Source organism: Diadema antillarum, unplaced genomic scaffold (assembly GCF_040938485.1).
Source record: "Diadema antillarum isolate AM-2024a unplaced genomic scaffold, OU_Dant_1.0 seq00000009_RagTag, whole genome shotgun sequence".
Lineage (NCBI taxonomy): Eukaryota > Metazoa > Echinodermata > Echinoidea > Diadematoida > Diadematidae > Diadema > Diadema antillarum.
In genome coordinates this window covers 30,397-47,867 of record NW_027271131.1, presented here as the reverse complement: position 1 = coordinate 47,867, position 17,471 = coordinate 30,397, and the positions used below count along the sequence as shown (strand labels likewise).

The following is a 17,471-nucleotide window of genomic DNA, read 5'->3' as shown; positions in this document are numbered from 1 at the left end:
AAATAGTTGGATCAATGCTTAATCATAAAATGCGACCTACTCACAAAAGAGAAGCCCCGTGTTGTTGGAGGGGGCGTTCATTCCTTACAAGCGCGCCCCGTAAACAGCGCTCCTTTTTTCTTTCCGCCACTCTCTTCACACGGGCAGACAACGTTTCAGTAGCGCTGATTTCGCTTCACTGATTCTGTCTTAAGTATCGAAAAGAGGTAAGAGAGAATGTCCTGTTATTGTTTTCTTTTTCTCTGTCGATACAACATAGATACAATTAAGTATTTCATAATTGCCCAGTCGGTTGACGTTCGCCATGGAGTTGTCATAATTATCGTTCAATATCATTGTGGGGGATCCTCTTCTGGCAAATTAGACAGTGCAGTCGCGATATTTTAAGCGAACTATAAAACACACGTATGGTGTTTCATTGATGAATCTTATCTCTTCAAGAATGTAATAATAGCACCTTTCCAGAAAAAGACGAACATTTCTGGTAAAAAGAAGATATCCAGGTATTTGGATTTTAGGCCCCGGAGTTTAGGTCTATAGTTGGTCAACCAGCCGTCTGTGACCATTTCTCTGCTTGCAAGCAACATAATATTATTTTGGTCATAATGGAAATTGATAACATTATTTGATTATTTCTGTTACTGAAATATCGCGAACTTCATACATTAAGATTTAGTTATCCACAATATATCTAATGATTGTAGAGAAATTCAGGTGCCACTTTCATGACAAGATGATTCATGCATTCATCATCTGTCCATTTTCATCAGAAACACACTTTTTTAAAACAGATTTTGAGTGAATTGATTAACATTAAAGATGTACTTATTTATAAGTTGGCAAAACATCTTGTGGGTAGGATAACATCTGCAGTGAAATTTTCTTCAGGAATTGTGGGTTAAATTTGAAATTTATTCAGCAGATTTTGAGCAACCAAATATGGCGGTGAATTGGGGTGGAGTAGCTGGAATGATTGTGTTTTACCTGCTAATCCTCGCCATCGGTCTCTGGGCAGCCCGGAGAACCCGCGGTCATGGCAAGGACACGGAGCACGCCATGGTCGGTGACCGGGGCTTCGGGTGGCGGGTCGGCGTGCTGACTTTAATTGGTAAGTCTTCACTGCAATTAATGACAGTGGCGCAAATGATAACAGTTATGAAAATGACGAAAAAAACTAAGAAGCTATAATATGAGCAGTGTTGACGACGATGATGAAGGAGATTATGATAACGATAATGGCTTTCAAAGTAGGCCCAATTATTCACGTGGGATTCTCATGTCGTGTTTGTTTGCTGTGAAATATCCCTGATTCTTAGACTTATGAATGTCTGGAAACTCATGTAGTGATTATGATATTAATGATGATGATAAAACAGTATAGCGCCATTTATCTGTAGAAACATTCAATGGTGCCAAATCATATCATAATGTGCTCGAGTAGATCGTGCCATTAGATGCGTAATGTATTCATCTCACCACATTGAATGTAAGGTACCATTGTAATGTGTTGTTATAACCCTATAAGTGGTCAAGAGTATGCCGACTTCAGAAGAAAAAAAAATGTTGTGCCAAAAACGATTATCACCTTGCTCCGCCCATACCACTGTTTAAACAGCTTTCACCAGTGGCGGATCCAGAGGGTGCGCAACGGACGCGGGCGCGGGGCCCTCTCTTTATTCTTTGTTAAAACAAAAGAAATAAAAAGAAGAAAAAGGGGGAGGGGGCGTGCACTTCCTTTCAATTTTGTAAAAGCACCTCCCCTTTACGGAATTCCTGGATCCGCCCCTGTTCACGCACCTGATGCTTACGATCATCCAAGTTGCTTCCTTCATTCCTAGGTATAACCAAAAGTCTTCCCCTTACCTTGCTGACGTGTCTTAAAATGTATAGTTACAAAAACCCGACAGTCAAACAAATTCATCCGTGGAAAGTAGAAACATAAGGTATATGTCAGTTGTAAACCAACTTGTGCTTATGTGTGTGTTTGTGTGTGTGTGTGTGTGTGTGTGTGTGTGTGTGTGTTGTGTGTATGTGTTGTATGTGTTCGCTATGATTACATTTCTCGCTTTCTTATCAAAGTGTCATACATAATGAGAGACGTTTGCTATTCCGAGGGTTCGTTCAAAGAATATGAAATAAGGTTCTTTACTTCTAAACACATTATTAAAGTGTACCTTCATGTTCGCTATTCCGAAAATCAAATGGGGTTCGTTAATCCGAGCATTTTGTGGCGTCATTCCAAAGATTCGGTAATTCGAAAATGAAATAAGGTTATTTTCGTTATTCCGAAGGTTCGTTTATCCAAAAAGAAAAAGAAAAAAAAATGAGTATTAGCGAACCTTATTTCATTTTGGGATTAACGAGAGGAGGAAAGGGCTAAAGGGCGATATCAGGTCACGTATTATATCTTTTTTCCGCACTTTTTAATCTTTCAAGCTTTCACTCTTTGCCGGCTTTAATTGTAGCTGTGGCTCAATAAACGACACAATAACAAGTCAGAATCTCATCAAAAATTGGTAGTAAATGAATGTATATAGATATACGCAAATAAATCATAGACTAGTAAAGATAAGTGATTCCGTGGCAGTTTATGGGCGTCTGGTTAAACCGTGGATTTGAGGTACATAAACAAGCACGTGTATACTGCTACATCTGCATGCATGGTAGGCCTATACATAATTTTTGGTATATTCATGACACATCAGCAAAGTCATACATTATGTTAATCTAACTTGTAAGACGTCCAACGTACGAGTGAGGAAAATGTTGATGTCTCTCTTTTATATATTATTTATATCTAATCCAATCCACATTCAATTCAATTCAACTTAATTTCCATCAATAAAAAGGAAATGCATCGTACAATATGAAACATATATAGGCCTAGATTAAATCGTTAAACGGTTTAAGGAAAAATCATGAATATTAGTATGATGTAGATATCAATATGTCCAAATGATAATGTGAGGGAAAAAATAACAATGCACACTTTGCAATTGCAACAAAAAAATATGGCGATGGAAAAGAGTAATCCACTGAAAAGCAAAGCTTGTAGGACGTGGATCATTCGAACAAAAAAATACAACAAAAATATAATACCAACTGTATAACGGATATATTGATTATACATGCAATGTGTACCGTTGATAGTTGATATGATATAAGACGCTAAATATATAGAAGCATATCGTTGACTGTTCTTGTTTTAGAGTACAAAAATGCAAACTCAAGATAGCATCACAATGTTACATAAATAACAGTGTCACGTTTTGGTGGTATATTGCGCTGGAACAACTTTGTTATATAGCAGCGGGTGTGAATAGCACAAGGTTTCCTTCATGTAGTTCTCTCTGCTCTCTAACATCTTTAATGTCAACTTGGTATGACCATTAAAGACGTATTGTGGATTTCTTCCGCGAGATTACGAGTTTGTCTTTTTGTACATGTTATATGTACTCTGTGTTGCCATGATGTATTGCTCATTATTTTTGAGAAATATGAAAGACGAACTGAAACTGAAACAGGTCATTATTTGTTTTACTCAGCAGTCAATAACCTTTGACCCAACTGACACAGCGCCGCATACATCGATTGTGAGAAGTGCGCACATCATACAATACTACATACCTGTTGAATAACTCGATCACAATCAGACAATCTTCAGTGGCTTTACATTTATTTACACAGCCTGCAACCTTCTGACATTTTGAAAAGGGAGGAGTTTTACAATGGGATCACATTGGACATAAACACGAGAATGGACAAATAAAAGAGAAGATCTGTTTGCGAATCTCACCGTCTCGCTTGCACTGTAGTCCTCATATTGATGTATTTATCACAAAGTATAAAAGAATGTCTCACACTGCTCAGACATGTTAGGCAGACTGATACCATTTGTTTCTTTGGGGGTATTTTTCTGCGTTGAAACGAAATTCTCTAGTCAATATTGTGCTGGTTTGATATAACATAATACCCTTTTGCGTATCATTCGTAATAAACATTCGAAGTGAGAGATACAGTGATATATATTTACCGAACTCAAAGTAATACAATAATGATCATAAACTTTATTCTTTTAGCACTCTTCTCCTTGAATCAATCATTATTGTTTTTAACTGATAATGATTTACTGGTGTGATTAGTTTACATTGTTTCGTTTTATTTCATGACTTGCAAACTGAAATGGTCTCTTTATGTCATGTCTGCTTGTTATTTCATACTTTCTTCTATTATAATTCCCTTAAATAGCTGTCTTAGGGTGATATTTCACAGATTTGACAGCACTCGATGAAAAGCCGGTATTTATTCATATTTTTTGTATTGTTACATCTCAGGAACACTGTTTGATAAAGATACGATTCTTTTTCTCCTATATATGTCATATTTGTATTTTTAATGTTCTGCATTTCATATTTTGTACTTCTTATTACTAACTTTCTGTAAATGTATTTTTTTAATGTTATTTTTTAAATCTATATTGGTACCCCTTGAAAACCAGCACTGAAGAAAGAGCTTCGAAATGAATAAGCAAATAAATGAATGAATGAGCGAATAAACAAACGTAGTATATGAATAAATGAATATTTTGAGAAAAGTATAAAGTCCTGCATAAAGATTTGTTTTAAATTTTCATTGGACATCCAATATCAAAAACGCGCTATCTCTTGAAAAGGGAGATTACCCAAAACATTGCGTGGATTCAACACACACACATATATGTACTTTTTTTCATAGCGTATACATGTGACTAGGTGACACATTTGCCCTTAATAGTACGAAACATCTCTATTTTAGTTCGAGAACTTCATGATAAAGCATATTATATCAGACCTGCATGTCATACAAAATGAAACGAAACTTCCGAAAATGTATAATGCTGGTACTTTGGTTAGGACGCCACTTGTGTTTTGAAAAAATGGAATCAGTGTATTACACCACAATAATATCAAACGTCGAGCGTTTATTCAAGGTATCATCAGTGAGGCAAGCTCGAATGTTCTCATCAAGATATATATACACACTTCTAAAGAAAGACTACGGTTTTGTCACCAACAAATTTTTTATATTTGCTTAATACGTTATATCTAATTAGCATAATTATGTACTTTTTAGTGGATCACTCTTTTCCATCGCTTTATTTACTTCTTAATGTTATTTCTGCAAGTATGCATTGTTTATTTTAGATTATTATACATTCATTGGCACATAGGGCCTACATTAATACTTTTTATAGTGTGTTTCCTTTTTGCTTATATGCTTTGTGTAATGTATCGCCGTTTGTTCGATGGAAATAAAGAAATTTAAGTGATTTTTTTTACCCATTTCATGAATCTATACACTGAACTAAAAATGTAGTCCCCTAAATTTAAAAGAAAGCGTGTCTTGCCGCCAAGTTAGGTGTATAGGCCTATTTTGTAGGGCCGAGATGGATTCGCTCTCATCAATCACACCTAGTTTATGACAGTCTTATATGTCTTATTGTTTAATAAAATTTTCCCTGATTCATTTTAGTAACTTTGGTACGAAAAAGTGATTGGTTCCGGTTGGTCCAATTTATTTACAGCTGCTAGACCTATATAATCACACGAACAAGAGGGGCTCAATTACTCACAAAGACGGCTCAATGGTATTTGTGACTTAAAGGGACTGTACAGTACTGTTTGAGGTAGGGATTCATGTTTTGAACATTCCTAAGTGAGATAATGAAAAGCCTCTTATGAAATATGAAAGAGCATGTAATTTTAAGAAGGATTCAACGTTTATTTGATGAAAATTGGTTTTTAAATGGCTGAGATATCCCAAAAAGTGCTGATAATAAAAGGCGATATGCCAGGATATCTTTGTTTCACCTTGTTTTTTGATATCTCAGCCAAAACAAAACCGATTTTCATCAAATAAACTCTTGATACCCGTAGAACTGCATGCAATTTGACATCTCATAGAGTAATTTCTGAATATCTCACAAAACGTTAAAAGCTAAATATTCACCTCGACCAGAACTGTACCCACCCTTTAATATTTTTACAGGGACCAAAAGAACATTTAACATTATTCTACATGATATTATGTGCTCCCTATAAAAAGTTGTTTGCAATGAGATAATCAAATAGCGATGAATCATTACGACTGGATTAATGAATAGATTGATGGTTTAATCAATATGCATTAATGAGTAAGTTATACTGCAAAAAATCTGATTAACCATTGAGTGGCTGAATTTATGGACTGAAAATGTTGTCTAGTGTTAGTGTTGAATTGTTTGATATCATTTTGCCTCTTTGTTTTTTGTTTTCATCAAACATTTATCACGTAGCAACCTGGGTGGGAGGAGGATTCATCAATGGAACAGCAGAAGTGGTGTACACTTCCGGTCTCGTGTGGGCCCAGGCTCCGTGGGGATTCAGTCTCAGCTTTATTGTCAGTAAGACCAGATTCGCAGCGCTTGGTCGCGTTATAGGCAATTGTCGTTTTTATCACCCGTGACAGAAATGTGTTCAAACGATTCGTAAGTGGGTGTCCTAGCATAGGAGAAAGACACATAAAGAGACAGAATCAAAATAGAGACATAGGTCATAGGTCATAGGTCATGATATCTTGTTTCAACTTCTCTCTGCCTCCACACCCTATCTTCTTCTTTAACTGGTCATGAGAGACTTTATGTTAAACAAAAAATTCCTTTGGCAAGATAATTTTCCCTGATCTTCCTTGAAATAGACAACCTTAAAAACAGAACCGTTTTCTTGTTTCGTGTCCCTCATCTATCTTTGCTGGAAGAAAAAAGATGTTTGATGTTAATTTGAACTTACAGTAAGATTTTCCGTGTAAGTTGTATTGAGGAAGGCGTCGAACTAGTAAGAGGTTAAACTCTTTCAGCCAGAGAGTAGTCAATTCTTGGCATATCCTTTGTGCGGAGGTTGTCGAAGCAACATTAGCTAACGTCTTCAAGTCTAAACTCAGTGTAGCAACAGAAGCATAACAAATCTAATCCAGATCGCATAAATTGACCACCCGTGGACACATCACATGGAACTCCTCAGGCTCAGGAATTGGATCCTTTGAATGACCCTCTACAAGTTTCTGACATACTGAGCGTCATCGTAGGTAATTTTAGGTAATTCAGGTGGTAATGTTCTTTGAGGCGCATTCATTTCCAAGATGATATTATTAGAGCGCCATTCCCACTGCTTAAATTGAATTCTCCTTAAATCATGATTCACGTTTCAGAAATCTAATCTAATACAAGGTCTCTTCCTTTAAAGTAGCCTCTAGTTCTGATTTCATTCCATTCGATCATTTCTGTCTTTGATGAACGAAAGAAAATCATTGACAAAGTGAAGAACTATACATGATGTATCATCATCATTATACAACAAGTGAACGAATTGCTCACACTGTATTGTTCTCGAATGGAAGAAAATAAAAAGGAGACTTATAAGCATTGTCTGACTTAAGTGGTGACCTTCACAGAAAAAAAAAGAAGGAAATTGTCGATATTCACCGCCATGCATATTATTTCGGAAAACATTTATATCGCAAGAGAATAAACGACATTTGGTTTCTCTCCATTATCTTCCAACCGTCTATTCCCTCAAGATGCGTTCTTCTTTGCCGAGAAGATGCGAGCTGCAAATTACGTCACAGTGATTGACCCATTCTCCATCAAGTACGGCGCCAAGATGGGCGGAATCCTCTTCCTCTCGGCCCTGATGGGCGAGCTGCTCTGGTGTGCAACCATCCTTACTGCTTTGGGTTAGTGAGATACAGCATGTCCCCCAAAATTATAATCGGATTTTCGCGTTGATAACTTTCAAAATGATCAAACAATCTGAATGCTATTTCAAGGAATGAAACTATAACTTCTTACCTACATTTTGCAGTAAACCCCATTCAATATGTCCTAGAGAAACGTGGATCGTTGTAAAGCATGTCATGGGCTTGTAATTTCTTCCGAGTTCAGCAACGTGATGCTCTTGGAACTGTGAACACAATGGACAGAACTTGGAGGGAAGGGATTCCTGACATGCTCTGCAAAGATACTCATTTCTCTTTGACCACTGAAGAAAATCGGATGGACTTTTCTGTAAGATGTGGGTAATAAGTCAAAGTTTCATACCCTGATTGTGTATTTGGATTGATTCACTACTTTTAAAGTTATGGTTGCGGAGGGTCGCGTTGTGTGTGTATATATACAAATATATATATATATATATATATATATATATATATATATATATATTTTTTTTTTTTATTTTTTTTTGGGGGGGGGAGCACACGGTATAGTGATAAGGCATCGAAACAAAGATGACGACTGTGATAAGAATGAGAGTTTGAACAATGATAACGAAGTAGAAAAACTAATGATAGTATTACAAATAATGATAATGGAATTATGATGATAAAAAACTGGTCCGATTTGGCCATGGTAACATCTTTAATGCTCGCACTGCTCGCCAGAAGCGACCCCTTTTATTACTTTTACAGAAGCATTGTCAGGTACAGTATCCTTTAATATTGTATTCACATCGGCCTCTAGATAGACATCGTGAATAGAACACCTTTATACTATTGACTCTATGAATTGGTCTTACCACACCACACTCCAATGCTCGTGGCAGAACAGTCAAACATGAATTATACTCCAGCTTTTGGGAGTTGCAGATTATGTGACTTGGGCTTTGTGATTACCAAGGGAAACTAAGCCGCACTCCCGGGTCTTGATACATTTGATGTCAAGATGTCAAAATCTATTATAACAGACAAAAAATAACCGAATTACTTCATCACCATTCTCATCCGCATCAAGGAGCACATTATAATATGGATATTCGTGAGAACTAGGGAGGTGTGGGATAACAAAAATGATCGTCTGCTACAGATGCCCTAGAAAACACAATGACCCTCAAGCAACAGCTTTCGGGCTCCCCATGCAGAAGCAGCAACAACCCCTTGGTATGTCTGTCTCTCTCCCCAGGTTCCACGATGAGCGTCATTCTCGATATTGATCGATACCTATCGGTGATCATCTCCGCGTGTGTTGCCACTCTCTACACTTTTGTCGGCGGTCTTTACTCCGTGGCCTACACGGACATCGCTCAACTCACAGTCGTCTTTTTTGGCCTGGTAAGGTTGAACCATGGAGTGATCGTTTTTACTTCTTGTTCTGGACTGGACTCTTGCGTTTACTACTGTCAACAAATTTAGATCAAAGAACAATCATCACTAATGAAGTGCGGAACTTTCAGACAGTACTCTAGGTTGTGTATGTCATAAAAATACTCGGCGAAGACTCGATGATCAGAAAAAAACCCCAACAATTATCGTCTGATTGCCTTTATAAAAAAACATATTTTAAATTATTTAATTCGCGCGAAGCTGACCAGACAGTGCCTACACAAAACTGTTATGATGAAATTTGCATTTTGTGCTCTTCCCACGAGACCGGCATCCACGAGTCATAGGGCCTCTAGTTCCGCATTGAAAAAAAAAAGGTCCATGAGTCATACAGCCCAAGAATCATACAGCTCATGAGCTCGACACTAGGTAAATAAAGCCCATGAGTCTGACAGTAGGTAAACAACGCCCACGAGTCGGACACTGGACTATAAAAGGCCTAAGGGACCAACACTAGGCAACCAAGACGGGTCTAGGGCAATTACCCCCTGGGCAATTACCCCGGACCCTTCCCCTGGCTCTAATCCTAATACTGAACCTAATCCTAACCCTAACCCAAACTCCTAACCCTAAACCTAACCCTTACCCTAATCCTTACTAATTTCCCTCTGGGGGTAATTGCCCGGATACGACCAAGACCCACGAGTTCGATATTACATCACGGGGCTTGATGGGCCTTCTTTGTGGGCCTTTCTTTTTTTTTATTGCTTAGTGTCGAACTCGTATATAGGCCTTGTTTGTCTAGTGGGGGACTCGTGGGCCTTATTTGCATAAGTGTCGAGCTCATGGTCTGTATGAATCGTGGGTTGCATGACTCGTGGGTGGTATGACTCGTGGGCTGTATGACTCGTGGGTGTCGAACTCATGACGTGCACCCGTCATTTTGACAACTTGCATATAATTCTGCATTCCGAAATGCCGCGACTGATAAGTTTCAGTAATGACTCGGAAGAGTCACGTGACTTTCTGACACTTTCAGGCTTTACGTTGTTCAGTTGTTCATCATTGCAAATGGCATGCAGACGAGATCGAAAAGTAAGGAGTAGTATTGTGTTCACGGGAAAAAAAAAGTAATTGTTCCGTGTAGAAAATTTTCTGGCTTGGAGTAATGAGCCACTAAATGTTCTTCATATAGGCCTCCATATTAAACGTTTATTCCCTCAGAGCAAATGAAAACCCATAATAAAAACTTGTAGATATGATTGTAAAATAACACGAATTTGCGAAGGTGTCGGGACATAACATGTTAGTACACTACACGTATATTAGAATGAAAAGAATGCTTCTTTGATAGCGTCACTATGAATAAAAGTTAACGTATATTGACAGGCACTGCCAGTGACAGTGAATCGTAGGGAAACCTAACAACTAAACAGAAGGACGAAAAGAAAGAAAGAGTAAATTAATAAAAGAGGAAGAAGGATAGCAGAATTCGTATCTCTCTTTCACAAATATTTTGTCCAGTGGCTGTGTTTTCCTTTCGCCGTGACCAACCCGGCCAGCGCTAGTATAGCGGCAAACAGCGATCTCTGGGTTGGTGAGTGGGACAACAAGTATGTTGGGGTGTGGCTGGACAACGCTTTGCTCTTGGTAGGTATATGGCTTAGAAGTAATGTCTTTTTTTGTGTCCACTACAAAGCTCTGCATTGGAATTGTGTTTTTATCAGTTATTTAGGACAAAAATTTGTTTTACCAGCCAAAGATGGTTATGTGTACCTCTCGATCTCGTTGTATGTTTTTTATCATGTTGTTTTGATTATTTGACACTGGTATTGAACGTGGCATTTTTAATCATAGGGACCGTAGTACGATGAATATGCAGAACAAGGGAAACGCATCAGCTATAATCAATTATAATAACATTAAATGAGATATTAAAATTATAATTGATGATTCTTCAAGACCGCAGTTATTAGTTTGTGATCGACTGTGATCAACGAACATCAAAGTTTCCACCGGGAGTGGCAAAACTTACTTATAAAGGAAAATTTCCCCAGCCAAAACTTCAAACATTTATCAGTTATAACTTTTAAATATCTTTTTTAGGTTTCACTGATGTATTCTGCCAGTATTGCCGCATTTACTCAATCCACATTTGGCATTATTTCCCCTTAACTGGGTCATTTATGAGATTGTGGTTCACAATGAGTGCGCCACTGCAGGGAAGTTTTAACAAGTTTTGTATGAAAGGGTAGCATGGAGCTCACTTTACATGAATATTACTCAGAGAAAACATTCCCCTGTCTGACCCTCCCCCCCCCCCCCTCTCTCTCTCTCGTCTGCGCCAGTGAGGATGAATGAATCGAATCCTGATAAACATCTATACATCGACTGCAGAATAAGCAATATTATCAAAAGAATGAGGTTTACGGGTCAAAAAATGAGCAGAATACCTTTTTAGAATTTGATTTGCTCATTCCACTATCAGTCGCTTCAGGCACAATCATTGTAAGGTGAACACTAAACCACCACCGAGAAAAAAAAAGATCAAACAAACATAAAAAAACAACAGCAGCAACAACGACAACCCAGAACCAACAACAATAACAGCCGAAAACAGGTGTTAAGTTTGAGCTGTTTTCCTCGCAAATAATCCTTTGTCAGTATGTACCCGTCTCCTTTCAAATTGAATGATAAAAGATGTCGCAGATAATATCGAGGTTACAATCGATTGATAAAGAGGATATTCATCTCTGTCTCTGTCTGTCTGTCTGTCTGTCTGTCTGTCTGTCTGTCTGTCCGTCTCGGTGACACGACATTTGCTCTCGCGACAATTGTTCCGGTCTTATTTTCTCCAAGGACTTAGCGGTTAGGGTTAGGGTTGTGATAGGATTTTAGGTTAAGTTTGAAGTGAGGATAAGGATTACAGGTAGGGCTATAGGGTTATGCTTGTGGGTAGAATATTATGTTTGGCTTAGCTTGCAGACATTACATGGGAGCAATAATTGTCGCAAGAGCAAATGTCATGAAACCCTCTTTCTCCTTCTCTCTTTCTCTCTCTCTATCTCCACACACACACACACACACACACACACACACACACACACACACACGAATACACACATAAATTTTGATTTGATTTGATTTTATTGGTTTCTGCATTATATCATTGTTCATGCAGATACATAAACAAATATCATATACATTAATGGTACCATACATATAAATGGATATACATGAACATTAGTTGCTAACAAAATGAGTTTTTTCATTACCTTTAGAATATACAGCAATACACTTCTTCATTGCCTGTACAATGTCCAACAGAACAGTGATGCAATGAATAACGCAGAAGGGCTACAGCTTAAGCATTGCTTGATTTGCATGCAGCCCTCGTACATAAATATATAATTGTATACATAATCAAATCGTACACATTATCCCTCTCTTTCAATGCACACATGCATATATAATACATAAAAAATAATAGGTATAAACATAATCCCTCTCAATCTGTCTCTCCCTCTCTATCTCTTTCTATGCTATTTGTGATATTTCATTGTCTCTCTCTTTATTTATCTTTCTTGAATATTGTATCTATCCCTCTCCTTGTCTACCACCACCACCACCACCACCACAGATAATGGGCGGGGTTCCTTGGCAGGCGTACTTCCAGCGCGCTCTGTCGACCAAGAGCCCAAAGCACGCCAAGTATATGACACTCGTGGCGTCCGCTGGTTGCATCATCGTCAGCATACCTGCCTATCTCATGGGTGCGGTAGGCGCCACAACCGGTAGGAAACAACGCACGTTTTGTCCACAATGACCTTCTTTCTCGCCACTGTCATGGGTTTCAAAGCATTCTTGTTGATGAATATTGGCTATGATTATAAAGATTATCCTTATTGGTATGATCATTGTCACTGCCACAAATAAGTTTACAATAACGACGATGTTTTGGGAATTGTAACAAGTATTGACGACAGTATAAAAATGTAGTCTATTTAGCTTTTTTTGAGAATACTCAAAACTGGTGACCACTTGGCATGTACTAATTGCAACCCCAGGATGCAACCACGACGGAGTTTAGTTCTTGGCGGGAATCCGTTTATACATCTTGGTAATAATGAGTGAAGTTGATCAAAGTTGTCGTTTTTTAAATTCGTTTGTTTGTTTGTTTGTTTGTTTGTTTGTTTGTTTTTTCTTGGCGAGAGTTGTGTGTAAACAAAACCTCAAGCTTCCTTTTGCAAGGTTCGAGGCCCAGGCCTATAAACCTCTGTAAACAGTATTTCTCCATATCAGCCTCCGACACGGGTCTTTTAGGGTGCACGTCACGAGTTTGACTTCCACGAGTCATAATTGTACAGCCCATAATCTCGACACTAGTCAAATAAGGCCCATGAGTTTTACACTGAGGCAAAAAAGACCATCGAGTTCGACAAATAGCAAAGAAGGCCCACGAGACCGACATGATTATTATGCCGGTCTCGTGGTTTGAAATTATCAAAACCCGTGATGTAATGTCGGTCTCGCGTGCCTTCTTTTTTCCCGAGTGTTGAACTCGTAGGCCTTGTTTACCCATCATACTGTCGGACTCATGGGCCTTCGTAGCTTAGTGTCGGACTGATGAGCCTTGTTTGGCTATTATCAATGTCATACTCGTGGGCCTTATTTACCTAGCGTCGAGCTCATGAGCTTTATGACTCATGAACTTTTTTTTAAAATGTCGAACTCGTGGGTCATATGGCCTGAGGATGTTGGTCTCTTGGGATGACCCCCTTTTCAAAAGTTATAACAACGTCGTACTAAAGATATCGAAATTAAACTGGAAATAACAACCACACCTACCATTAAAAGACACGACACGTTGACAATTTCGATTCTTCTACATACCTAACCCCTGAAAGTGTCATATTCAGTTAAAGTCACTACGGTTCATTATGACACATGGTTTCCTTTCACGTAGACTGGAGCGCGGTAGAGATAAACCTGAACCAGACCAATCCCGCAGACGACCCGAGCATCGTTCTTCCCGCCATCATCCAATACCTCACCCCACCCGCCGTGGCCTTTTTTGGTCTCGGGGCCATCTCGGCGGCAGTCATGTCCTCCACCGATTCCTCGATCCTCTCATCGACCTCCATGTTCGTTCGGAACGTCTACAGGAATGTCTTCCGACCTAAGGTGAGATATAAAAGTGTTTTTTTTTCCTCAAAAGCAAACTTCCAAGGAGACCAAACTTTCCTCCGTTGCATGTATACAAGTATGTTTTTTTTTTTTCAACGGTATTCATTCATTATCATTCGAATAGTACAAAAGCAATTATACACACTGGTCCGGCTGTATAGGCATACAAAGTAAAAGTAATTACGTGTATCTTTGTGTTTGTGTTTTTTTTTTATATATATCGGAGCAGAAATCGTAGCTCGCTAATATACATTGTATCTCATTATCAATTTGTCACATTGATAACAACTGAAATAAATTAAAATGTATAGCGAAACAAAGTGGAATCATGTTATATGTAGACAAAATATACACAAATAAAAAAGGGGAAAATCACATAAAAGTGTGAATGGAATTTAATGAAAATAATGTCAAAAGCATGTAGACTGTATAACCAGTGTGGCGTCACTTACTATTCACCTTTTAAGGCTTCAGATCTAGAGCTGATGATTACGATGAAGATAACACTCGTCGCCGTAGCCGCCATCGCCACGATCCTGGCCCTAACCGCGGATTCCATCTATTCCCTCTTCGTTCTGTGTGGTGACGTCGTCTACGTCAGCCTCTTCCCGCAACTCGTCTGCGTGGTCCACATGGAGAAATCCAACACCTACGGCTCCGTGCTCGGGCTGATCGTTGGGCTCGTTCTCCGTATTGGCGGCGGTGAACCGACGCTCAACCTGCCTCCCTTCATCTACTACCCCTTCTACAGCGAGAGCGACGGCCAGCTCTTCGCCTTCCGCACCCTGGCTATGCTGTGCTCGCTGGTCACCTGCATCGTCGGGTCTCTGATTAGCGACGCCATCTTCAGGCGGGGCTGGCTCGACACCAAGTGGGACATCTTCAGGTGCTTCGAGGATCGTGCTGGTGTGAGCGACATCGGAGCAAAGAACACAATCGAGTTGCAAAATGACGTATCTAATGACGAAAAAGGAAGCGTCAATCCAGCTTTTAAGTCCGAGAAGGAGAATTAAAAGGCAAAATTTGATCAGGGAGATGCTGTCCATCTGCGTATTACATTACTCTGTATAGTCACTATAGTGACACTTGATTAATCGGGGGAAAAAAGTGCAGATTCACCATGATATCTGTAATCGCCTCAAGTTATCCAAGCCTTATAATTTTACGTGGACTACTGTTGGTTCATGGCAGACACGGTCGATCTACCGAGCGATGGAGTGATCTGTTCCGTGTTTCGATTAGGCAATAACTGTACATTGTACGTACTTCACTGTTTCAAAACTCTTTTGATTTCTTATGTATAGTATAGCAATTGATTTTATTGATTTTCTTGAGGCAATATACTGTGGCAGATCTACGCTCGTGCTTCGAAAAAAAAAATCTTTTCTAGTTGAGGGTGCGTATCCTTTTTTGTATAAATATCGGAGAGGGGCATATTTCACGTATAATACGTATATGAGTTTGTGTACATGAAGATTCCACGGACGGATAAACTTCTGTTGCATGCAGGACTGAACTGAATTAGATTCATTCTGTTTTCTAGGGGAAAAAAATCTCAATCGCAATAGAAGACACAAAAGTTAATACATGACGTATCACAAAAGAAACCTATTTATTAGTGGAAAATATAGCAAAGAAAATGGGATTCCATCGGATTCCATCCCGATGGAATTCCATTTTCTTTGCTCTATTTTCCACTTATGAATAATATTCATTTCTGGTCAGTTTTTCTGTTTGCGTTTGTTACAAAGGAAATCTGTAAAATTAGGCCAATATAGGCTCACATAAAAGACACAAAAGTGAATACATGTATCACAAAAGAAATCTGTAAAATTAGGCCTATACGTGTATAGGCTCACATAAAAAGAAAACCTTACCAACATTTGTACGGCTGTTATTTTGTATTTCTATTTTGTATTTCATTTTTGATAAAAATTCGTCATGAATAGTAACCTGTCACTTATGGTTGTGGATATCGGTTTATCATAAAATCAGATCACGATGGTAGGAAAAAAAATCTAATGTCCGAACTAGAATAAAACGAGTCCAGTCAATACGAGTCCCTCAATAAAAAGAATAACGCCTGCAAGCGGTCATGAAAGAATGAAAGTTATTCATGAGTTCTTCAGTGGCTAAACAGGCCGATACGAGATTTCCACAGCAGCGTTGCCAAGTATAGGCTACAGACGTTACAAATCCAGAGCTGTCTGTACAGCAGATATAATGTCTACTTTTTTTTTCTTCCAATCGCATCTCTCTCTCTCCAGTTTATATCTCAGTTGTAAAATCAGCAAATAGATAAGAAGGACACTATAATTATGAAAGCAAGATTACATGCCTTGCCACGAAAAGCTCATTGATCAGTTTGACTGGAAATGCCCCATACAAAAGACAGTTTTATCATTATGATAATTATGTGATGCAAAAATGAATAAAAACGAAATTATGATACCAAATGATTACATGGAATACTGCTCATTATTTGAGTGTCAGTTTCTTGTATGATATTCGAGTTATTTTGATTGAAATATAATGTAATGAATGATTCGAAAGCATGTAGCTTTTTCAAGAGAATTTTAACTAAAAAAAAATAAACGACCGGCATACTGTGACAGCATTAGGAATGATGGGAAGGATGACGTAACTGTTAATGACAAACTACTTGCAGTCTCAAACTTTTCTTGTTGTTTTACATGTCATCTGTATGATATACTCATTTTAACGTCTCTGGCTTTTCACAAATTATGATATCCAAAACTGAGCTATGGTTTTACACCGTTTATATTCTATATTATAGAGTGAATGTACAGAGAATTGAAGACCATTCTATGCACATCGCTAACACTGGATGCCTTGTCTCTCTACCAGATTTCTCCAGTCACACTCCACATAGGCAATGGCCACGTATACCAATGCTTAATATTTGACAATATTATTATTGTTTGACACGTCAAAGGTGGTAAGCTGCCAGCATGTGTTGTTTCAACTCGTAGTGGTTAATATGATGAGAACTAATAGATTAAGTCATGTTTTTTTAACGTTATTTCATTGAAAAAAAAGAGTAGCGTCGAAAAATCATAATGGAATATAAGGACGTCATAAAACGGATAAAATGTGTATAGGGCTTATTGGAATGTTTGTTTGTTTATTTGTTTGTTTTTGTAAAAATGCCT

General features: G+C 38.3%; 1 protein-coding gene across 1 annotated transcript; it reads left to right on the top strand.

Moving 5' to 3' along the window:
• The first annotated feature begins 939 nt into the window (after positions 1-939).
• LOC139724989 (high-affinity choline transporter 1-like) lies at positions 940-15,311 on the top strand. Its single transcript, XM_071636082.1, has 8 exons — positions 940-1,108; positions 6,314-6,421; positions 7,594-7,749; positions 8,972-9,120; positions 10,636-10,761; positions 12,752-12,905; positions 14,078-14,295; positions 14,766-15,311. The coding sequence occupies exons 1-8, from the start codon at positions 940-942 to the stop codon at positions 15,309-15,311; spliced, it is 1,626 nt and encodes a 541-aa protein (XP_071492183.1).
• The last annotated feature ends 2,160 nt before the right edge of the window (positions 15,312-17,471 follow it).